Raw genomic sequence first — 24,579 nt, forward strand, 5'->3', positions numbered from 1 at the left:
GAAATAAAAAATCGAAAACCCTAAGAAAATAATCGACCTTATGTATAAACTTGTACGGTCTGTCCGTTTTGTTAAAGATCACGTACGCCATAGTAAATGTGGCGAACTTGATTTTAGAAATCGGACAGGCTATAACAGATATTACCTACCTATATCTTCATCTACATGGAACTTGCTCCATCTACACGTGTGGTCTATTCACCCGATTCACCTTGTAACCTTGTATGCTTTGCAAAAGAGCAGGGGTACGTTCAGAAATGTTTGTGAATTCATAAGTCTCTTGCAGTTCAATGTCGAAAATCCAGTTGAAAGTTTCAACCGGTAAATAGCATGTTCTATTTTATAACTTTGTTTCTAAAGCTTCTTTTCTCTTTCTGTGAACATTTAACATAAATAGCGTTAACTTTTTTATGTAATACATATTGGATTTTATGTTCGTTTCCGAACATAATTCAACGAGAATCAAGTGTCAAAACAAAACATGTGTTTCTTTTCTTGACAGTTTGAGTGAGACCGTATTGCGTTTACTTTATACTCTCATTTATATTTCAATATAGGAATAGTAATTTAATAAAACACTGGTTCAAACACATGTGAAAAATGGGGAAGAAGAATAAGGATTCGTTAGGTCGCGCTCTCATCAAAGACAGATTTTCCAAGAATCGACACAAAAAACATGTTGAAGACACAATGGTAAGTTGTTTACAATTTACTTTAATATCGTCAACTACACGTTTAAATCGATTAATATTATAATTTTACAACTGGGCAATGACCGCTTACGTACAGAATAGCTGTAGTGGTCCTGTTTGAGCCGTAGGCATGATGCGAGTACAAAATGTTGATAATTTTTGTAAGAAGTAACCTACCTTCAATCTCATCAGCTTAATTCAACAGAATATTTCTTAATGATTTGCAATAAGTTTTTAACTTCCAACTTTTACATTCAGAGGTAAATGGATAAGTTGTAATATTGGATACAAAGTGTTTAATAATTTTCATTATATCCTCCTAAAACTAAACCTAGTTGATGAATGTCTGTAACTTTAACTCTAAAGTATTCACGCCTTTCTGTGAAACTCGCATGCTTGCATGGGGAACTTTTTGCTACCCATGCTTAAACATATTTTTGTGTTTTAATAATGGATACATCAGTATGAAACAATTTTAATGGTTGATTTCAGCTTCACACAACAGAGATCAACGATGGCTACGACTGGGGTCGGCTTAACTTGCAGTCGGTAACAGCCGAGTCCTCGCTGCAAGAGTTCTTGTCCACTGCGGAGCTGGCACAGAGAGAGTTCACAGCGGAAAAGATGAACCTGAAATATGTGAAGTCTGTGCCGAGTGAGGTGGAGGCAGCCACTTCGCAGCCTAACTTTGATGAGCCACTCACAGTGCCTAGAAGGTCAGGATAGGTCTTTGAACGGATAATCAGTACCAACTAGGGAACAAATATATATAGGCACCTAAACTTTCAAAGATAGCATCCATGGTGGACTTGGTCCCTTTTTCTTTAGTATACAGGGTCATTTTTGGACCGTTAGCCAAATTGTGCGAGGTGATTAGGTAGGTCATACTGAATAACTTTTTCTATAGGACCAACCCCGAAATCCCAAAAAAATTTGGCCTTCCCATAGAAAACATCGACACCCACTCAACCAAAATGTATGAAACGGCCAAAAAAAAATTTGTGATTTCGGAGTTGGTCCCATAGAAAAAGTTGTTCAGTATGGCCTACATAATCACCTCGCACAATATGGCTAATGGTCCAAAAATGACCCTGTATGTATATTATGACATCTATTTCAGTTTACAGTTAATCATTATTATTTTATTTGTAATCTTAGATGAATCAGGTGTATTGTAGGGAATTATCAAATTATAACTCACAAAACCGGGCAAGTGCGAGTCGGACTCGCGCACGAAGGGTTCCGTACCATAATGCAAAAAAAAAAAAACAAAAAAGCAAAAAAAAAAAGGTAACCCATCCAAGTACTGAACGCTCCCGACGTTGCTTAACTTTGGTCAAAAATCACGTTTGTTGTATGGGAGCCCCATTTAAATCTTTATTTTATTCTGTTTTTAGTATTTGTTGTTATAGCAGCAACAGAAATACATCATCTGTGAAAATTTCAACTGTCTAGCTATCATGGTTCGTGAGATACAGCCTGGTGACAGACGGACGGACGGACGGACGGACAGTGAAGTCTTAGTAATAGGGTCCCGTTTTACCCTTTGGGTACGGAACCCTAATAAAAACTATCAGCAAGGTAAATAAGCATTTTTTAGTAGTAATTCATATTCATTCTTGTATTTATTTTCCAGGCCGGCTTGGAGCCCAGGCATCTCAGCAGAGGAGCAGATCAACCGCGAAAGAGAATCATTCCTGGACTGGCGTCGACACCTCAATGACTTACAGGTACATTTGTTATTTAGCATTAGCACATATAGTTTGTTTGCGTTAATGCAGTAAAATCATTATTGTCCCCCGGCTTAGCCACGCACTCGCACCTAATCAATTGAATCGTTCCTAGTTAGGAAATCAGTCTTTGTTTGTAGGGAAACCTGAGGGCTTAACGCGAATACCGAAGTTCGCAAATTTCGGGCAAAAGAGAAAGATGCCCGCAATTTGCGAACTTCGGTGTTCAAGGTAGGCCCCTGAGCCTATAACCATATTCAGCATTGTAATTTTCCTCAGGCGAAGCTAGGTGCCGCGTTAACGCCTTACGAACGTAACTTAGAGCTATGGAAGCAGCTCTGGCGGACGCTGGAGAAAGCAGATGTTGTGCTCATACTGCTAGACGCCAGGAACCCGCTGCTGTTCAGGTTTGCCACATTAGTGAATAGTGATTCTAACCCTCAAAGAAGAGGCCACTGGAGGCTACTTGCACCATCCCACTAATCTACAGCCCTGTCTCCATATCGCGCGGCAAACCATCGAACATTGGCTCGCGCGGCAGCCGCGCGCAATGGATACCGGGCTGCCGCGCGAGCCATCGAGTTTGCTCGCGAGCCAGCCCGGTATCCATTGCGCGCCGGGGCCGCACTAACGGGAAACGCCATTGTTTATCGCGATAATCCCAGTGTGGCCATACGAAAAGTGTCAATTATCGCGATAATCAACGGCATTTCCCGTTAGTGTGGCCCCGGCATTATAGGGACTCGTTCCGATAGAAAGTTCCAAGACTGCAAAACTCTCCACATGTAACAACTTCGGAAATTTCTCGAAATATGCCATATCCTAATCCGAAACTTACTTGAATAGGTACAACTTCTTAGCAACCTTCTTCAACTTGCCCATCTAAACTTACAGGTGTGCCGACTTGGAGAAATACGCGAGTGAGCAGAAATGCAAATGTATCTTACTTCTCAACAAGGCTGATTTGACGACCGAGTACGAAAGGAAAGCGTGGGCAGAGTATTTCGGCAAAGAGGTACGTTTGAAGTTTCACATGATAAATAAAAGTAATTACAACATAAGGACTTTATGCCTTTTGTAATGAGGTTTACCGATGGGTAGTTAACAAGAATATATATGTAGCCGGCTAGCTAGAGCGTTAAAAGAAAACTAGGTTCTTTATAGTAAATAATATAATATGAAAAATATGTACAATAAAATAAACTAATTTCTGTCAGTACTTGAACCTAAACCAAATAAATATCGTCACTGGCCTTAACGTTCTTGAATCCCATGCATTCTTAGTCGAACCGTACGATCAACTGTGGCTGCGGGTGCAGGAATCAGTTTTGGCAACGTAGGCTCCACGCAGCAAGGCTGGAACAATCGTACGTTCTTAGACTTGTAGCCGAAACCTAATCCAAGCCTTATTCCGTTACGAGAACCAGTGACGTACATTACGTACAAATAAGACTTGGATTAGGTTTAATTTAAACATAAACCTAAACTTAATGCTATATATACAATTATACAAACTTTATCTGCATTAGTGGCAGCCCTAGTATTAAACTTTATCACTAATTATAACCAGTAGTCGCATTAAAATAATAATTTCAGAATTGTGCTATATCCTACAACATTTCCAAAGGAAAATTTATGAAGAAAAAACAAAAGACGGCGAAACCCTTAGTTTTTTTATTTCCAACGGCCAGTGCGCGCGGTGGCTGTACATGCAGGTTTGCAGGGACAATTAGAGTCACAGAGAAAGATGCTGCAATTCGCGAACTTCGGTTTTCGCGGTTATAGCCCTATATAGTTCGTTATTTTTAGCATTAGAAAGAACTTGTAAGAAGGTAAGCGATCTTGACATGTATTTTAATTGAAAAACGCTTTATAAATCAATAACTATTACTTATGAATATAAAACATCGTAATCGATTCATAATTTTTACATATTTGCCATAACTTATTTTTAAAATGTGTTTTTCAATTAAAAGACACATCAAGATTGTTTACCTTTTTTCTAATGTTAAAAAAAACGAGGTATAGTGAAATATTCGATCGCGGAAACCCTCATTGGTTAACCACAAATTCCTACCTCTTAAAAACTTTTCCTCTTACAGAACGTTCCTATAATATTTTTCTCCGCCGCAAAAGAAACAAACAAAGAGAGAAAAATCTCCGAAGAGAGTGAAACAGAAAAACCAAGCTTAGACTCCGACACAGAGTCAGCCGATTCAGACGATGAAAAAGAAGCCCTAAGATCTACGGAAGAAGATATAGAATTGTTTAAAAAGCAGATCCAAGTTCTCGATAACGCTGTCTCTAGTACTGCCGATAGATTGAGCAAGATACAAGATAGTTTAGACACGGTTCTAGAGAGTCTACGATTAGGGAAGCCGATAGAACCTTTGCAAAGTGAGGATACTACGGAAAATATTGAAAAGAGAGTGGAGAATTCATATGAGATTTTTGATAGAGATCGCTTGTTGGCAGTATTGAAAAAGCAGGAATTGAGCTATTTGAAGAACCCACCTAGGATAACAGTTGGTATGATTGGTTATCCGAATGTGGGGAAATCTAGTACTGTCAATGTGCTAATGCAGACTAAAAAGGTATTTTTTTTTTTTAAATTTTAATATGTAAAATAATTAACTAGGAAACAATTGAAATTTATAAAACAATTAGTATTTTTGCTTTTAATTAGTCACGCGTATGAAATTGATTTAAGTATTGGCCCACCTTATAGTCTGTATCTTTAGGTATTTAAATAAAAGTAAAAAAACAATTTGTACATTTTCGGGTAGTTATATAATTTATTGGTTAATCAACTCAATACAAAACCGCCTGGATCAGTCACTGAACGACCTAACTTTAACCTACATTATTTATTTGATCGTGTAATGTTTTCATCTACCCTCAACTGGCTTAAGGAGCCGTTTGAGGGTAGATATTGTTTACTTTTATTTAAAAACCTAAAGATACAGAGTATAGTAAAAGATACAACTTAACAAACAATTGATTAAATATAAATAGACAACAGGCGGCCTTAAAGCTGAAGAGCGATCTCTTCGAGACAACCTTAACCTTTTTTAGTATATGATTTTATTTATGATTTTAATATTTAAGCCCATCTCGTGATAGTCGGATATGCCTAAATAATTATAGCAAACTTGGCCTTTATACGTAAATGAATTGTAGGTGAGCGTGAGCTCAATGCCCGGCCACACGCGGCACATCCAGAGCTTGGTGCTGGACGGAGACCTGCAACTACTGGACTGTCCCGGTCTGGTCCTGCCTGCGTACGCCGTGGCACCAGACTTACTGCTAACGGCTGTCTTACCTATTGACCAGGTAATAACTCGTTATTTACCATATAAGAGCGAATTAATTATTCACACGTGCACATCCAGAGTTTGGTGCTGGACGGAGACCTGCAACTGCTGGACTGTCCCGGTCTGGTCCTGCCTGCATACGCCGTGGCACCAGACTTACTGCTAACGGCTGTCTTACCTATTGACCAGGTAATAATTCGTTATTTACCATATAAGAGCGAATTAATTATTCACACGCGGTACAAAAGTAGGAAATACGCAACGAGTGGCGACAAATTGAAACATGACCGAAGGGAGTGTTTAAAATCGACACGAGTTGCGAGTTACCTTTTCGCACGTCTATTTTACAACGTTTTACAGTACATATGGTCCTTTAAATTTTCGACATAGGCACGTACAGCTTGGCAGAAAAGAGTAGAATTTAAAAAGTGGCAACATTGTAGTGTCGTCCCGTTTTCTTATATAAATTGGTTTGAAAGGGACGACACTACAGTGTTGCCAGTTTTTAATTTCTACTCTTTTTTGCCAAGCTGTATTGTGCTAATTACCACACTAGGACGGTAAAGTATACCATATGTAGTGTTTTATATGTTATTGTTTAAACGTTCTGAGTAATGTTTTATCTTAGACGACCGGTCTGGCCTAGTGGGTAGTGACCCTGCCTATGAAGCCGATGGTCCCGGGTTCGAATCCTGGTAAGAGCATTTATTTGTATGATACATATATTTGTTCCCGAGTCATGGTTGTTTTCTACTGATTTAAGTATTTAAATATTATATATATCGTAAAAGCGCTGGTGGCCTAGGTAAGAGCGTGCGACTTGCAATCTGGAGGTCGCGGGTTCAAACCCCGGCTCGTACCAATGAGTTTTTCGGAACTTATGTACGAAATATCATTTGATATTTACCAGTCGCTTTTCGGTGAAGGAAAACATCGTGAGGAAACCGGACTAATCCCAATAAGGCCTAGTTTACCCTCTGGGTTGGAAGGTCAGATGGCAGTCGCTTTCGTAAAAACTAGTGCCTACGTCAAATCATGGGATTAGTTGTCAAGCGGACCCCAGGCTCCCATGAGCCGTGACAGAATGCCGGGATAACTCGAGGAAGAAGGATACTATATATATCGATGTCTGAGCACCCACAACATAAGCTCTCTTAAGCTTACCATGGGGCTTAGTCAATTTGTGTAAAAATGTCCTATAATATTTATTTATTTTATTTATCTTATCTAGTTTTGCCATTTACATGATTCTACCTTTTGTCCAGATGCGAGCCCACGACGCGGCGATGGCGCGGCTCTGCCAACTTGTTGGCAAACATGTGTTCGAGCAGAAATACGGACTTTTGTTGCCGCAAGACGATGGCGAGCTTAACTACAAGCAGATACTTACCGCACATGCATGTGAGTATACTTTCGAGGTTTAAAAAGAAAATTGTGGCGATTCCTCTAGCTGTCACTGCCAACGTCGTGCCATAATAATCTAACAGATGGCGTTAGGGAGCTAGAACGCACAAACTGCTAAGAAGATACTACGTCTAGAACGCAATTAGTATGTGAGACCTACATTGCGCTTACGGAGTTATAATGTCAGTTGCTAATATAACTTCCGACCAACTCTCAATGGACTTCGGTCCCCAGGCATAAAACCCGCCTGGAGAGAGTACTCTCTATTGCTTCTCTACCTTCTACAAAATCATTTATTTCAGGCATACGAGTATGTCCAGTAAGCTGCACAGATAACTGACCCCCCTGCAAACAAGTTTCTATGCAGGGGGTCCAGTTATCTCTGCAGGTTACTGGACATGTACGCTTCGTTGTTGGCTCATCGTAATCTGCTGCTAGTAAATGTACGTACAGTCTAATGTGAAGATGATGGTCAAAAAACCTGCATCACTTTATTGAACTTCCATCCCCAAAAACCCTGAAAACGATAACTTTGTGGAAGCTCTCACGATATTTCTGTTAGATGATGTAGTCGCTTTTTATTACATAATAATGTTATTTCTTTTACTGTTTTAGTACAGTCACATGCAATAATATGTTACACAACAATGGCCATTGTTGTGTAACATATTGCATCAAAAATATCTGACACAATCTTATTTGTAGAGCCATAAGAGTTTTTGCGGCCTTCGAAGAGTAACATACTGCTGCAGGTATTAAAAAAAAATTGATGGCAAAATTATTATATTACTTTTTTTGTATCATACAGTTAACCGCGGCTTCATGACGGCGGCGGGTCAACCCGACCAGTCCCGTTCAGCGCGTCTCCTCCTCAAGGACGCCGCCGCGGGCCGGCTGCGGTGGGCCTCCCTCCCCCCCGGCACCGCGCCAGCCCCTATAGAGGAGCTACTCAGGGATAGCAAGAGGAAGCCTACGCCGAGAGAAACCAGGGCGGTGGAAGTGAGTTTAATTTATTTTTAACCGACTTCAATTTCATAGAAGGAGGAGGTTCTGTATTCGGTTTTTTTTTTATGTTCGTTCACCGATTACTCCGACATCCTTAGTCCGATTTGAGTAATTCTTTTTTTGTTTGAAAAAAGCTACCTCCAAGTTGGTCCCATATTAATTTGGTACTTTTCTGATGATGGGATCCATGAGGAATTGAGGGAACTCCTCAATTTTTAAAGGCACATACATGGTGATTTGGGTGTTTTCTTAAGCAACTTGTTGAAGTCGGGTTGCTTTTTTTTGTATTATTTAATATTTTATTTTGTCTCCAGGGTTGGGTGAGCAAGTCTGCCGAGATCGACAAGGCGTTTTTCGCGATGAACAAAACTTCGGCGCACGTCAAAGGAAAACCGATTATGGGGTAAGAACGTATACTTACCTCTCTCTCTCTGTCTCTCCCCCCCTCTCTCTCTCTCTCTTTTTTAGCCTTTTTCTACCCTTCGGGTGTAGGCCTCCTTCCTCGCAGTCCTTTTGAAGTCGTCGTCCCAACGCATCTTGGGTCTACTTTGAGGACGCTCTTCTCCCCATGGTCGCCACTCGAGTAGTCGTTTACTCCACAAATCGGTCTCTCGTGCTATACTTACCTACTATTAATTAAGCACTGTTAATTTTTAGTGGCCTACCAGAAAAATTGGTAGTCAAATTTAAAATAGAATTGATTATGTTTTGTTTTAGAATCGAACGAAGCAAAACAAAAAAGCAGCTCTATTCCACGGAATTATGATTTAAATTTCATTGGAGGTAATTTGTGTTACCTAGCATTAGAAATATTAGGACCGTGGCACGCTAGAGGTTAAAAACTTGTTTGTATTCGCTCTTGTGATCTCGTAAAAAATGTATTTTCTCGTCTAGTTTATCATTTCTGAAGTCAAACGTTTATTACAAAAGACAGAAACATTTATTTGTGACAACACAAAAAATTAACCACTGAAAAGGTGACAGGTAGGCCGAAATGTCACAAAATAGTGACAAATCTATTGTCCAGCGCTGTTCTTCCATTGAATTAGATCACGGTGTATGAATAATACACAACAATAAATTTCTAAAAAGAAAATTTTACATTTTATTACTTTAAAATATGGTACGGTCAGCCAAGAAAGTCTACTACTTTTCGACTCTATCGTCTGATTGAATATACCTACACGGAAAGAGTATCGCGAATCACCTTTATATTGCGTGTCCTATTTTATTTTTGATGCAAACTTAAGTGTTAAAATTTATCTCTAAATAAATGTGTAGGGTGGTCCTTATTTCGTCGAAGTTATATTTTTCTACGGGGCAGCCGCTTAATGTAAAATCTACTACTAAAAAACCAATGTTTAAATACATTTTAGGTCATCTATACTTCGTTTTTTTAGCATTAGAAATTAGGTAAACAATCTTGATGTGTCTTTTAATTAAAAAACACATTTTAAAAATAAGTTACGGCAAATATGTAACAGTTATGAATCTAATACGATCATTTATATTCTTCTGCTTTCATAACTAATAGTTTTATATTTTATAAAGCGTTTTTCAATTAAAATACATGTCAAGATCGCTTACCTTCTTGCAAGTTCTTTCTAATGCTAAAAAAACGAACTATAGCTACTACGTAGATAGGACTACGATATGGACCCTACCGCACTTTGAAAATATGGACTCTCCATACAAAACGTATTTTATTTGACCGTAGTTATGCAGTAAACGACTAACTTCATTTTTTAGGGTTCCGTACCCAAAGGGTAAAACGGGACCCTATTACTAAGACTTCGCTGTCCGTCCGTCCGTCCGTCCGTCCGTCCGTCCGTCTGTCACCAGGCTGTATCTCACGAACCGTTATAGCTAGACAGTTGAAATTTTCACAGATGATGTATTTCTGTTGCCGCTATAACAACAAATACTAAAAACAGAATAAAATAGAACCGTTTTTCCCCCGAAGGGTAAAAAACGGATATTTAGGTTCCTGCCGAAGCTTGAACCACATATGAGATTACACCCTTGTAACTCAGCCCTAATCTAGCGAATTCATCAACTAGTAGCGCCATCTAACGCACTACTCAAGTACTAATGTCGCCCGGTTGCCAGCGCGCGGCTGCTTGCTCTTCAGTACCATATAAGCCGGCAAGGCCCTTAGCGGTGGTTCAAGCTTCGGCAGGAACCTAAATATCCGTTTTTTACCCTTCGGGGGAAAAACGGTTCTATTTAGGTGTCCGTGCCTTCGCTTGAACCACATATGAGACGTGTTTAAACCTCTGCCGGCGCTGGCCCGGGCGTACTGTGACGAATAATATTAATATTTAAGCAAAAATCACATAATAGGAATATTGATATTGATATTTATTGAAATTAAATTTTACAGCATTACAGCTAACACCAATGCACTGTAAAATTAAGTACCTAAGTAATAATAGAGCGATTAATAAGCTAGCTATTGGATATGGCCCTGAAATTTATTCCATACTGATCTACTAAAGAATTGTTTGCGTCAAACCTGAACTATATTTTCCTTATTTGTAATTATCGATAGACAAGATAATTTTTAGCACTGATTGGCAACATAAGTTAAGCATTGTGACTGTACTTTTTATATAAAACTTAACTTTTTATATAAAACAAAACTGTGTGTCTATTAATTGTAACTGTCCCCAAAATGATTATTAAAGACATAAGTAGGTACTTGTAGGTTGTACAATTTTAAGTATAACCACTATCTGAAGTAGTAGTTCTGATGCATATAACGTGAACCTCATCAAGTGAGTTTTACAATAACTCCGTCCAGACTACCTCTGATGTTTTCCTTACAACAGCCCACTATAAAGGTTTTGATGTATGAAATAATGATACTATGTATTTTACAAAAACAAAATACAACTTATATATATACTGCTTAACACAAATATAGCACTGCCGGCCCATCCAAAAACTGTTTAAAATTTGTAACTAAATGGAAGAGCTTAGGTTTTCTCTGATTTATATAGTATTTTCCAACAATTTAATGTAAATTGGTAAGTTGCATCATATGTAATGAAATGTGTATTCTAATATGGAAGAATAACCAAATATTTGTATAGGCCCCCCATAGAGTACGGTATTGATATTATTTAGATACTAAATGCGTATCCAGATGAGTCAATTTTTCGCTAATCTGATTAAATTGTCCAATCGAATCAGGCCGTGCGGGCGCAAACGCCACTTTTTCTCGCCGAATTATTTTCGTTTCCTGATCAAATCGGTCGATTTAATCACTACGTCTGGAATGCACTTCATAGTTATTGACTAGGTATACCAGCTTTATTGGTACATAGCTCATTACATAAGGGCAACATATTCCGTAAATGTGTTAAAAATTATAAACGTAATGTGTTTATTTGTGGAAGCAATTGGAATTTATTTCGAATCGAGTACTCCTCTGCCTGAAAGAAGCGTCCGAAAGTGAAGAAGAAAATACAACACTTCATGATTGGATGTATGCGTTACTAACTAGCAGAGATGGGCAAAATGTAATCGACTAACGATTAACGATTAAGACTAAAAGAATTAATTGCGACTGACGATTGAAAACGACGACTGATCAATCGTAGTTGTATAGAGTGCAACTAATTTAGTTGCAACTAAATTAGTTGCCGATTGATTACGGACAACTAATTTTTGTAATCGACTAATTAGTTAGACTATTTTTTCCGCGACTAATGTTAGAAGCAAATTAAATGGAAAACCTCGGTATGGCTATGTTGACAGCCAGCAGATTAGGACTTATTAACGCATGTATAAAAATGAAATAGCACATGTGTTACTTGCGATATTTTGACCATTTTTATGGAGTGTAAAATTTCTCTTATCTAAGGGTAAATAAAGATTGGGTACTTTGTGCATTGACACTTAAAACACAATTTTATAAATAAAACTTTGTATTTTGTTGTTAATCAATGTCAATCGTAAAAATAATAATTAAAATAAAAAAAATATCAAATCAACGTTCTATATACGATAAAATGTTCATATCATATGTTATGATATAAAACATTAAAAAACACACAGTTATAATAAATCAAACTTTGTATATGAAACATTCAAAGCAAAAAGTATCAAAAAATCAAAAAAGCTTATAAATAATCAACATGTTTGTACATACATCATAACATTATGCATGCTCAATTAAAATTTGCGAAGTATGTTTTGCATTTGTGACATTTACTTATTATTTAATCAGTGAGTAATATAAGTAATATAAATTTAATCAGTGAGTAATATAAAAAAAAATGTTTATAATTAATAAAACAGACACATTTCCAATATTGTGATAGGTTTAAAAATAAAGGATATAATCATTGGTAAATATTTTTTTACTATGTACTTTCTTTACCCATTATATATAAAGTATAACATTCAATACAATATATCAAGCTCTGCATATAATAAACTACATAATCAAAATTTGCTCATAAATATAACCATATAAATGTACTTAAAAATTAGAGTACTCACAACAAATACAACACGAGTAAAATAATCTATAGAATATGTTTACTTTTTTAAGTTCGTTTTCAATACTACTCTTTCTTCAAATAGATGATCTGAGAGCCTATTTCATTTAGGGAGATTCATCATTGTGGCATATGAAAAAACTCTCTCGACAGATGCTGAAGATGGCAAGGGTAGTGACATAGTTTTAATATAGATTTAACCGTGAAATTTAGTCGATTGAAACTAAAACTAATTTAGTTGTTAGTTGTACATTCTCACAACTAATTTAATCGCAACTAAATTAATCGCGATTAAAAAATGACGATTGATATTTTTAATCGATTGATTAGTTAACTAAAAAGTTAATCGATTAATGCCCATCTCTGCTAACTAGTAACAACTCTCAACTACCTAGCAGTAGTTTCAACTGAGGCGATGATACATCCTTCCTTGCTGATTGGTTTTAGGTGAGGGTTGCTTTAAGAACAACCATATTAATAACAACCATAAATAAATACTACAAATACTAACAACCATAGTAAGCTATGAGTAGCTATGTATTTCTTACATGGGACCAATGGAACGGTATAGGCTCCTACCTATTTAAAGTGTAACTATACTGCCAAATTTACTACTCCCCACAGATAACTGACAACATGCCGTTTAGGCTGGTGCCGGGTCAAACAGGCTTATATGTATTATTTATATGCTTGTCTTGTCAGTCATGCAAGCGAATGTAACAAATGAAAAGAATCACTGACACGCAGGTGACAATCGTATGGAGGCGATGATTGTGAAAGTGATGCTGACAACTCCAGTTGTTGTGGATGACATCTCTCCATAATATTGTGCGTTGACTAAAGATACGACTACAAAGTAGAATATTTTAGAAGATTTTTAGTCTGTGAATCATTCCAATGCCTTCACCTATAATTTTTTAGGCTTGTAGTTTTAGGTTGTTTAATATTCACTTTTTCTGGTGGCGAACTGATTCCCAAACCAAACTGAAGAATTTTATGGTTCGCGCGGTGGTAATGGATTTATTGTTAGACTTAGCACACTTTGTAAGTTTTTAATATTTTCGTATGTTACCTACATACGGTCTTGTAAATAAGAGTGTAAATACCTCGTGACTGACGATGGAATACTCTTTAAATAAGAGTAGAGGAGGACCAGTACCATCTTTATCATAAGGGCGCACGGGGCCCGTGTCCAGGGTCCCATCGCCTTGGGGACCCGAATGACAGACAAAAGCTGTATATTTGATTACCCATAGTAAATAGAGGATCATAGTAGAAATATGTTAGTTTAATTCGTTTTCTTTACTTTCATAAAGGGTCGCAAATTCTTATGTGCCCCAGGGCCCCAGCATATGTTAAGACGGCCCTGAGGTGGACACTTTAAATTGTAGTGCAACCTATTAAAACCAATTGCGAAACTTTCGTAACACCCAGACAAATTAAACCATTATTATTATTGTCAGAACGAGTAAGTTCTTAGCATATATCATTGCAGTAGCACAAACCACGGGTCAAGCTTCATGTGTCATCTAATCTCAAGTCATGCGCCAGCAACGGCACGCGCGGGCGTTGATGTGGCACATTTCCTGTCAAACTTTAACATGTGTGCATTCATTACCAAATATTAATTAGATTGTTTAATTTGCACTTTGAAGTCCCCAATCCGCATTAGGCCAGCGTAAGACTATAGCCTAAGCCCTCTCGCGAGTGAAAGGAGGCCTGTGCCCAGCTGTGGGACGTATATAGGCTGAATTATAAATTATTAAATTGTACTTTAAATTAGAAATTTTGCAATACAAGGACGTTGTATGTTGTTTATTGGCTATTGTGCAATTAAGTTGGGTATCAGTTGAATTTATAGACTGTTTTCATTATCTTGAGGGAACCCTAGGGCTAATTAGGCATCATGATGTCCACAAATAAACGATTATTTGATGATTTAAGCCTATATGTGACATATTATATTTGTCATTACTCATTACCTAGATGTAATGCTGATATAATATATGTCTACTGACATCTCATAATTACTGTATTTAATGATGGAAGCATATAATCATGAATATATAAATATATGAATTGTAGTTGTCTTCACAACTAATGCTCTAATTCGATTAGCCGCGCATCTGCCCTATATAACCAAGACACGATGATTTTGTAGGGTACTACAGTACACCTAGCTAACAACTCTACTTGATTGAATTAACGATGATGTATAAAATTGCATACCCTACGAGACCTGTTTCAATAGTATGCTGTAAAACCTGGACTACTACCTTTCAGCTAAGCTTGTAGTACCCAGATCTGGCAATGACAGCAGGATAAGTGTTGATTTTCAGAGTATATTGCAGTCTCTATTTATCCGGCGACCAAATTTGTAGTTATGAGTCAATACAAGGATCATATTTCACTTAGATCTTGCGTGATTGTTTAATGATGATGAGCGTGCTAATAGTAGTATCATGCCTCTGATTCCGTGCACTGGCATTTATTTGGGAGTTGACTCCAAAGGATGTCCTATTTCGGGTATTCCTCTGAAAATATTACATATCTTCATTAAAAGGGTGCATTTTGCCTAAACCACCGTAACTTGTAATTCTTTTACAAAATCATGCGAGTACTTCTTTATCTACAAAGGAAACCTCTCATCTGGAAATCGAAAGAAGGGTATTTCTGACCCGTGTTGTTTCAGAATCAGGTATCTGCTATAAGTGACTGCCTATATTGATTGAATATTTTCTAAATATTACGCATACGTATGCTGTACGTTTACGTATGTTGTACGTTTGTATGTAGGTACCTATATTGGCTTGCCCCGCAATCCACATGGTTTCAAGGATTCAGAAGTGATTTCATTTAATCTAATGTCTTCTTGGAAAAAAAAAAAAAATAACAATCATCGTTTAGATGCAAAGCCGTGGACCGTGGCTGTTGGTTCGACGGTTTAGTTCCATTAGTCGGCTTCACTTCTAATTTAATTCGCGATTTTTCAATACACAGCATCAGTCTCCACTCTAACTGAACTACCGAAAAATCTTTTTATAAATTCGTTATTTATTTACATAGCTTGGAGGGGCGCTTCATCATACATAGGTATAACGTCTACCACTAAAGAAACTGATGTTTAACCTCCTAATGATCAATCATGGGTAACAATGCGGATTGCCGTACTAAATTAACATTCTACTAGTTGGTTCTTATTCTTTGAAAGGACCTCCTACAAATACCGTCTGTTCCGATAGTTATACCACTAGTACGAGTTCATGTTTGCGGTCAACGTTTTATGATGCATGATTGTTATACTAACGGCAGGTCGATTGACAACCCGCTGCTTAGATAATCTTCCAAAGTGGAGCTTATTACTTACAGCATTTGAACCTGATTTCACAAGTTTCTACCTGACTGATGTGAATGGAGCATTATAAATGCTTTTGTCAGTTCGATCTCTTGAACGGAATGTGATGGAAGGTAGAGTTGCTGTTTTCTAAGTGTTACCCTTAGTTCAGTAGTCCCTGCTTCACAGCTATTTAGTAGACGTTAAGTAAACGAAAGTAAGTATAGATAAATTCTAGACTAGCGCAAAGATTTTTCTTTGTGACAGGCCGCTATGTTGTAGCTAATGGTCAACATTTGGAGAGGATACAGGAGATGCCCAAAGTCACTATCCACCTGACTAGTAATTCATCATTCTAAAGAGGGATTAAGTGCGACGATTTTCCACTCATATCTTAAACTCTTTATTCTTTTCGGGTTTAGAGCTGCAGTAAAGGGATATCTTTTGTTGGCCTATGACAGAGCCGTAAATGAATTGGCATTATACGTGTATTGGTATTCCTATTCAGAAGAGAGAAAGATTTAATCTTCTTCCCTTCTTTAAAACTATTGTCGATTTTCTTGCCTCCCCCTCTCTCTTTTTCCAATTGGTTATACAGTTTAGGATCCTCAGAATGTATATTTTTGGTGTGTTTGGTATCCCCCGGCAACTGTTTCCCGGCGGGTTGAGACAGTTACCGTAACTGCATTTCGTTATCAATTTCGCGCCAAACCCGCTAATAGAAATTCTGCTGCTCGTCGTTCTAAAAGCTGACACACCATTCGGTCGGCTACAATGATGATGACGTCTACTAACTGGGTCGCACATTGGTTCATGACCATGCAGATCTTAAATACGAGTTCGATCGTGCAGACATCAAACAATAAAGTGACTAATAAGACGTCCGCTACTGTATTAATGGTAGGCCATGAGACAACGGTTTTTGTATAACAAGAGAACGTCATTTCAAAGTCATTTCAGATCAGAGGACGATGCGATATCGTCTCATAGGACGATTCATTAATGTCTCACGATACGACATATATGTCGTTTTATGGAACAACGCAACATCCTCTCAAGGGACGATACCACAGGATGGCGCAATGTGAAGACATTGCCTGTAAGAAGAAGTCGTCTGTAAGAAGTTACAGGATGACGTAACTTAACGCGACGTTGTCGTCTCACAGAATGACGTAACGTCTTATCGTTTTACACGCAATGACGCTTGTGATCCTACGGGACGAAGCCATGTACCATTTACACCCGTAGTCTTTTTATGACGATATAGCTATAGGAGCTCATTTAGTCTCATCGCTGGGCCACGGGCACCAAGCGGAATGTTACAAGGTCTTCAAACGAGACGACGCTCTTTATCTTACAAGACGCTGCCATGTCGTCTGCGGAACGACGCTTGTCGTCTCACGGGACGACGCTTGTCGTCTCACGGGACGACGCTTGTCGTCTCACGGGACGACACTTGTCGTCTCACGGGACGACGCTTGTCGTCTCACGGGACGACGCCATGTCGCCTCACGGGACGACACTTGTCGTCTAACGGGACGACGCTTGTCGTCTCACGGGACGACGCTTGTCGTCTCACGGGACGACGCCCTGTCGTCTCACGGGACGACGCTTGTCGTCTCACGGGACGACGCTTGTCGTCTCACGGGACGACGCCATGTCGCCTCACGGGACGACACTTGTCGTCTCACGGGACGACGCTTGTCGTCTCACGGGACGACGCTTGTCGTCTCACGGGACGACGCTTGTCGTCTCACGGGACGACGCCATGTCGTCTCACGGGACGACGCATGTCGTCACAAGGACGACGCCATGAGGCGTAAGTTCCCGTACTTTTTATGACGGTGCCTGTAGGAAGGTCACTGCGTCTCGTCGCTGGGCCATGGGCACCGAGCGGAATGTGAAATTCATTCACATGGGACGACGCATGTCGTCACAAGGACGACGCCATGAGGCGTAAGTTTCCGTACTTTTTATGACGGTGCCTGTAGGAAGGTCACTGCGTCTCGTCGCTGGGCCATGGGCACCGAGCGGAATGTGAAATTTCTCGATCTTCTAAACATGCTTTGTACACGTGCTGCTCGGCTGAGTTACAAAAGCGTACTGAAGAGCAAGCAGCCGCGCGCTGGCAACCGGGCGACATTAGTACTTGAGTAGTGCGTTAGATGGCGCTACTAGTTGATGAATTCGCTAGATTAGGGCTGAGTTACAAGGGTGTAATCTCATATGTGGTTCAAGCGAAGGCACGGACACCTAAATAAAGATTTAAATGGGGCTCCCATACAACAAACGTGATTTTTGACCAAAGTTAAGCAACGTCGGGAGTGGTCAGTATTTGGATGGGTGACCGTTTTTGTTTTTACTTTTTTTTGTTTTTTTTTTTTGCATTATGGTACGGAACCCTTCGTGCGCGAGTCAGACTCGCACTTGCCCGGTTTTTTATCAATGCAGAATGCGACCAAAGCTACTGAGTTAGGGTGTAAGTCACTTTGACAAAAATAAAGTTGGTCGCTTTCTACAGAACCAGGCGTGGCTCACTCCGCGATTTCGTCGCTTTGCTACAGGTAGCTAAAAGTGCATCCATTTCACTCCAATTTTGGGGTTCGCGATAAGCCGCGCGTGGCGCTGTCGCCACCTAACGGCCATATCTGTGCTGATCGTAACAGACGCGTTTTGTTAGAGAGTGAGTCTTCTGTACCTAGTACTATTATTTATTCTCTGACAGAACTAATACGGTCTTTATCAGATATAAAAATGTTAATTTCATCCCTAGATACTCTTATTCTTAAATTTTCATCCCTATATTTAAATAAACATGCTATTAAATCATGAGTGAGTACAGTTACATCTTTCTGGAATGACCCAACAACAAAAACATTTGGGCCAGTTGACGCGTTCGTTAGCCCTCTCGCAGAGTTCTACGGCACGTTGGCAAGTAGCCAGTGTTTGGCGCCCTTCATTTGTTTTCAACGGTAATTTGTTCGACCACACACAGAGTTAATATTAATTAGTACCTTGGAGGTGGCGTAAATACGTATACAGTCACCTGCAATAATATGTTACTCTTCGAAGGCCGCAAAAATATCGGGCATGCTCTTATGGCGAACCCTACACGTCAATAAATATTGTGATAATTATCATGATATTTATTATGTATCTTGGGCCGGATCACAGCACACCCTACACCATCAATACGGATCGCGTCAGTACGAAGCGTTCTTTGTACGAGGCAGACATGATGGACTCTAGACAGAGAAAAATTAGTAAAATCAAACGCTACACGCAAGATAAATATCACGATCCAGGATCTAGGATCAGATCACTGGCATTTCCAGGAATAGGGTTCGCCTAAGATCGTGTCAGATATTTTTGCGGCCTTTGTTGTGTGACATATTATGGCAGGTGACTGTACAGTCCATTACTCCACTACAAAAGTATCGATTTTGAACGCCCCAAAACTTTTCCTCACTAGAGTAAATCGTCAATCTGGCTACTGTTTAATATATAGGTGAATAGAATTTATTTTTAGTATAAGGTGGCCAGTTATTAAAAAGTGGCCAATTGACGAATTACCCGTCAATTAGTTTTCTTTTAAGCTGTAAATGTGTATGGTAGCTACTCAGTAAAAAAAATTAACACTCTGAACGCCAGGCCTATCGCGTAATAATCGTGAAGCTTGTCCGAAATATCCGTGCATTTGATATGGACTGCAGATCCGCACGTCAGTCGACGTGTTCCGCTGGACATGTCAGACCGCTGTCAGAGGGTTAAAATAAAAGGGTTAATAAAACAAAAAAAATGCTGCAATCCTTATCAGTTTTCTTGGTTATTATTTTTATAAATAGGTTTCGTTACAATAACATTCAAGGGGTAAATAAAAACCCTTGTTTCGAGAAAACGATTGCATTTTTCATAATTATTTATTTTAAATAGACGCCGTCAACTGTGGCAAATAGTTAATTTTCCCGCCGTCGTACGACGGCATACCGGGTGTGGCCTGTAACACGAGCAAATAATTAAAACATAGATTGTACTCCTCAAACGGTGACACTTTTGTTCAACAACTTTAAAAAATTATGTACTATTAAGACTCCCTATCTTTCATACAAAATAAATATTATTTTCAATGGACGCCATCGCCACGCCATATCACTGTGATTGACGTTGCTTGTCACGCCTTAAACATAACAAAATTTGCAATACATTGCGTCTTAGAATAAACATTAAAGTGTATATTAAGAATCAAACCACAAGTTATTTTTATAACTCGCTGAACAAATGTTGGTCAGTATGAGGAGTACAGTCTACAGTTTAATTTTTTGCTCATATTATAGGCCACACCCAGTATATGTATGTATAACCCAAACTACTTCGGTTTTTCTTATAATATAACGTGATTTTGCGAATAAAAACGATTTTTTAGGGTTCCGTACCTCAAATGGAAAAAACGGAACCCTTATAGGATCACTCGTGCGTCTGTCTGTCTGTCCGTCTGTCACAGCCTATTTTCTCGGAAACTACTGGACCAATTAAGTTGAAATTTGGTACACATATGTAAATTAGTGACCTAAAGATGGACATGTTTTTTTTATAATTTTAAAATACATAGGCTTGAAGTTAATTAAGAAAATAGCCAAAAAATTACCATCCCCCCCCTTTATCTCTGAAACTACTGGCCCTAAAATTTTGAAAAAAAAATACGCAAAATAGTTCTTTGCCTGTAGATGACAGGAAAACCTATTAGAAATGTGCAGTCAAGCGTGAGACGGACTTATGTACGGAATCCTAGAAACGCGAGTCCGAATCGCACTTGGCCGGTTTATTAATATTTTTAATGTTGATTTTCCACAGTTGACGACATCCTAAATCCAACCTTGTAGCATTACAATAAAATCCATTTTACAATTTTCTTAAATATTAATGTTGATTTGCCACGCAGTTGACGACATCCTAAATCCAACCTTGTAGCATTACAATAAAATCCATTTTACAATTTTCTTAAATATTAATGTTGATTTGCCACGCAGTTGACGACATCCTAAATCCAACCTTGTAGCATTACAATAAAATCCATTTTCCAGCATCGTCGGAGCGCAGTCAGCCGAGCACATGATCAGCAAACCTTGGAAGTTAGAAAAGAAACACGCCAATAAGAACAAGAGAGAGAAACTCAGGCGCGTTTATGCGCATCTTGACGAACATTAGAGGGAGAAAGTATAATAGTACCATCCACACTGTTAACTGAACTTGAACCTTATTCCAAAGATGTAAGGTCCACCGAAGCTACGGTACTTTTAGTTGACAAGCAAAAATTACTGGTAAATCTATCACATCTTGAAAATAATCGATTCTTTGATACCAGATTTAAACAAATGTTTTATATTAGGGTGGTATTCCACCTGTAATTTCTTTGTCCAATGTCATTGTGTCTCACTTTCTGATTAAGCAAAATGTGAGACGCAATACACATTGGACGAAGAAATTGAATAGGTGGAATACCATTCTTAGTAGGTCAACCAATAATAAACTTGTCAAGAATCGATCCTAAGTGGCCCACTGATTAACAGTTTGCCGGACGGTATCGGCTAGAACAAAATTTTGACAGTTCCGAACAACTGACAGGCCGATACCGTCCGGCGGACTGTTAATCAGTGGGCCACTTCGTCCAGTGTTAGATTATGTTCAATGCTGACTGTACAACTGGATGCTGTTAAGCAATAATGTGTCAACACACATAAATTTTTCCATAAGATGTCAACTCAAAAAATTGACGCTTAAAGTTGACATTTTATTGCAAAATGGATGTGGGATGAGTGGAATAACTAATTTTTGCTAAACACCATCCATTAATATTCTTGCCGCAAAACTAAGTAGCGAGTCAGGTCATAATGCCATCTCTTTCATTCTTGGTTGGTCTTAAGGAGATAGTATTATGATTATGACCTGACTCGCCACTTAGCTTTGCGGCAAGTATATATATATAATTTGTTAAATCTACGACTATAGAGATGTGGTATTCTGATAAGTTAATTTAGACTTCATTGCCATGGTCATAAAGTTCTATATTTTATTACATACACCACATCCTGTTTATGTGGTCGTGAATGCTTTTAAAAATAAAATAAATGTTGTAAACGTTTTTTGTGTTATTATTATATACCTCTCCGCTATTGGGTCCCCAAAATATGGCGGTTTGTTTACATAGTTAATCCGTAGAATGACATTGACACTTTAGATTATAGTAAGTATGACTTTCTAATTGGGTTGGTCTCGGACTGTCTAGAACACAAAATGACTAGTGTAATATTTTGCCTATATCCCTTTTAGTCTAAATCGCAAACGGTCTAGAACACAAAATGACTACAATTATTTAGACCTTTATTTACCTACATTTCATCGGTTTATCTTTACGTTAGCGATGTCGACGGCCTATTTCTGTGCTATTTGGCCTTCGGCCATTTGAAGAAACCTAACGATACCTAACCTACCTATATGTGGTCATTTTGTGTTCTAGACCGTTTGCGATGCAGACTTCTAATTTATATTTAATAAAATAATTTGATTTGTTGCCCAAGTTTTGGAACTAAAAAAATGATGAGAAGGTAAATCGCGGCCTCTACTGAATTCGTATGGTAACAACGACCACTGATTTTAGTAACGCCCACGATTACAATCTGTACAGACGTGTAAACTAAAATAGATGTCATAATAATATACTATAGAATAAGTGCCAAAAAAGCGACCAGGTGTAAGATCACAAATAGTGGAGGGTTCAGTAACTTCAAATGATGTGAAAATAAAACAACATACTAAAAGCGTCTGGGCGTGTTTTCGCGGCGCTTAAATCCCGCTCCACACTCATGCGCGATGAAATTGAATTGTTACGTTTTAATTAAGCTTTAGTTTCTTAAAATTTTAGCTTCTGAACCCTAAAAGTTATAATTTATACAAAACTAGTTAAAATTGCACATATAGAATACAATAACCTGTCTTAATATGCCAGCCATGTGTGGTGATCTCGTGCTCATCGTAAACGATTCATGCTTCATTCATATGCGGTCCATGCGGTGGGGATTTGCAGTCTTAGGCCCACTTGCACCATTCCGCTAACCCGGGATTAATCAGGTAAACCGTTAACCTAATGTCAAATTGTACTGGTAACCATGATAACGCCAGATTTAACCGGTTAACCCCGGGTTAGAGGAATGGTGCAAGTGGGCCTTATTAGCCGCCCTAGGCCTCGGGCCCTGTAGCCGCCCCTTTTGCAGCACGCACCATATTTACTACTTTTTCTTCCTTGCGTTATCCCGGCATTTTTGGGAACTTGGGGTCCGCATGACAACTAATCCCATGATTTGACGTAGGCACTAGTTTTTACAAAAGCGACAGCCATCTGACCTTCCAACCCAGAGGGAGACCTGACCATAGTTATGCAGAAAACGACTAACAAATTTTTTTAAACAATGCAGAAAGTGACCAAAGCAACTGAGTTGGTCGCTTTCTACAGAACTACGGTCAACTAGGCCTTATTGGGATTAGTCCGGTTTCCTCACGATGTTTTCCTTCACCGAAAAGCAACTGGTAAATATCAAATAATAAATGATAAGTCAAAACTCATTGGTACGAGCCGGGGTTTGAATCCGCGACCTCCGGATTTAAAGTCGCACGCTCTTACCGCTACGCCACCAGCGCTCCTTTTTTTTTAAATATTTGTGTTATGTTCCTGGAAACGCGGCGCTAACGGTACCTATACACGTTGTTTCCGTGTGTGTAGGTAATTACCTACACACACGGAAACAATTGTTCTAGTCGGGATTCGGGATATGGTGTTTATGTGCGCTCACACCACCCATTATATTGACATAGACATAGAACAATTTTATTCAACATCACATGAAATGACATTACTACATACATTATTACATTACTTTATTGACTACATTTTAATTTATTTCTTGTTATCATGAATTTGTTGGGCCTACTGGGCCTCAGGGCAAATCCGCCACTGGGTCCATTTGGGTGATGCTGGACCCAAACACCCAATGCAGTGGCGGATTTGCCCTAAGGCACAGTAGGCCCAACAAATTCATGATAACAAGAAATAAATTAAAATGTAGTTAGTAGGTATATCTACCTACCATGGGCGGCAAATTGTGGGGTTTAGGGGCGGCAAATTGTGACAAAAAATTCGCTGATGGTAACAAGAAATAACTCAAAATGTAGTCAATATTATGGGTGCCTTGAAAGGGGCGGCTACAGGGCCTGGGGCCTAGGGCGGCAAAGACTGCAAATCCGCCACTGACCCAATGTCAAATAATAAGAAGTCGATGAAGAACCAACACCGTTGACCGTAAATCATGAATTATGGGTTAATTGGATAGAGCAGTGGAAATGGGGTGCTTGCCAAATAAAACAAAAACAAATATTTTTACGAAAACTGACTGATACTTTGACATTGTAGATATTTATAACAGTGTATACGTTCGGCTGCAAAATATCTACTCCGCTAATATTTTTAAAATGAAGAGACATTCGTGTTTTCATTGAGAAGGGGTGAATTTTAAATACATGATGATTAACTGATTGATATGC

General features: G+C 38.7%; 1 protein-coding gene across 1 annotated transcript; it reads left to right on the forward strand.

The window, feature by feature from the left end:
* Window positions 1-502: 502 nt before the first annotated feature.
* Window positions 503-22,126, forward strand: LOC134669124 (large subunit GTPase 1 homolog). The gene is made up of 11 exons (XM_063526665.1): window positions 503-693; window positions 1,185-1,408; window positions 2,329-2,422; window positions 2,702-2,829; window positions 3,317-3,437; window positions 4,525-5,016; window positions 5,603-5,755; window positions 7,002-7,137; window positions 7,949-8,139; window positions 8,460-8,548; window positions 21,069-22,126. Exons 1-11 carry the CDS (start codon window positions 601-603, stop codon window positions 21,190-21,192), a joined length of 1,845 nt encoding a protein of 614 aa, XP_063382735.1. The 5' UTR covers window positions 503-600; the 3' UTR covers window positions 21,193-22,126.
* The last annotated feature ends 2,453 nt before the right edge of the window (window positions 22,127-24,579 follow it).

This window comes from Cydia fagiglandana, chromosome 11, assembly GCF_963556715.1.
Source record: "Cydia fagiglandana chromosome 11, ilCydFagi1.1, whole genome shotgun sequence".
NCBI classification, from domain to species: domain Eukaryota; kingdom Metazoa; phylum Arthropoda; class Insecta; order Lepidoptera; family Tortricidae; genus Cydia; species Cydia fagiglandana.

What these genes read in the sequence shown, in the direction of transcription:
- LOC134669124 (XM_063526665.1), top strand. Translation starts at nt 601, where the DNA reads ATGGGGAAGAAGAATAAGGATTCGTTAGGTCGCGCTCTCATCAAAGAC. An exon ending in AGGAACCCGCTGCTGTTCAG is followed by an intron (nt 2,830 to 3,316) that starts GTTTGCCACATT and finishes CTAAACTTACAG; the next exon opens with GTGTGCCGACTTGGAGAAAT. An exon ending in GATACTTACCGCACATGCAT is followed by an intron (nt 7,138 to 7,948) that starts GTGAGTATACTT and finishes TGTATCATACAG; the next exon opens with TTAACCGCGGCTTCATGACG.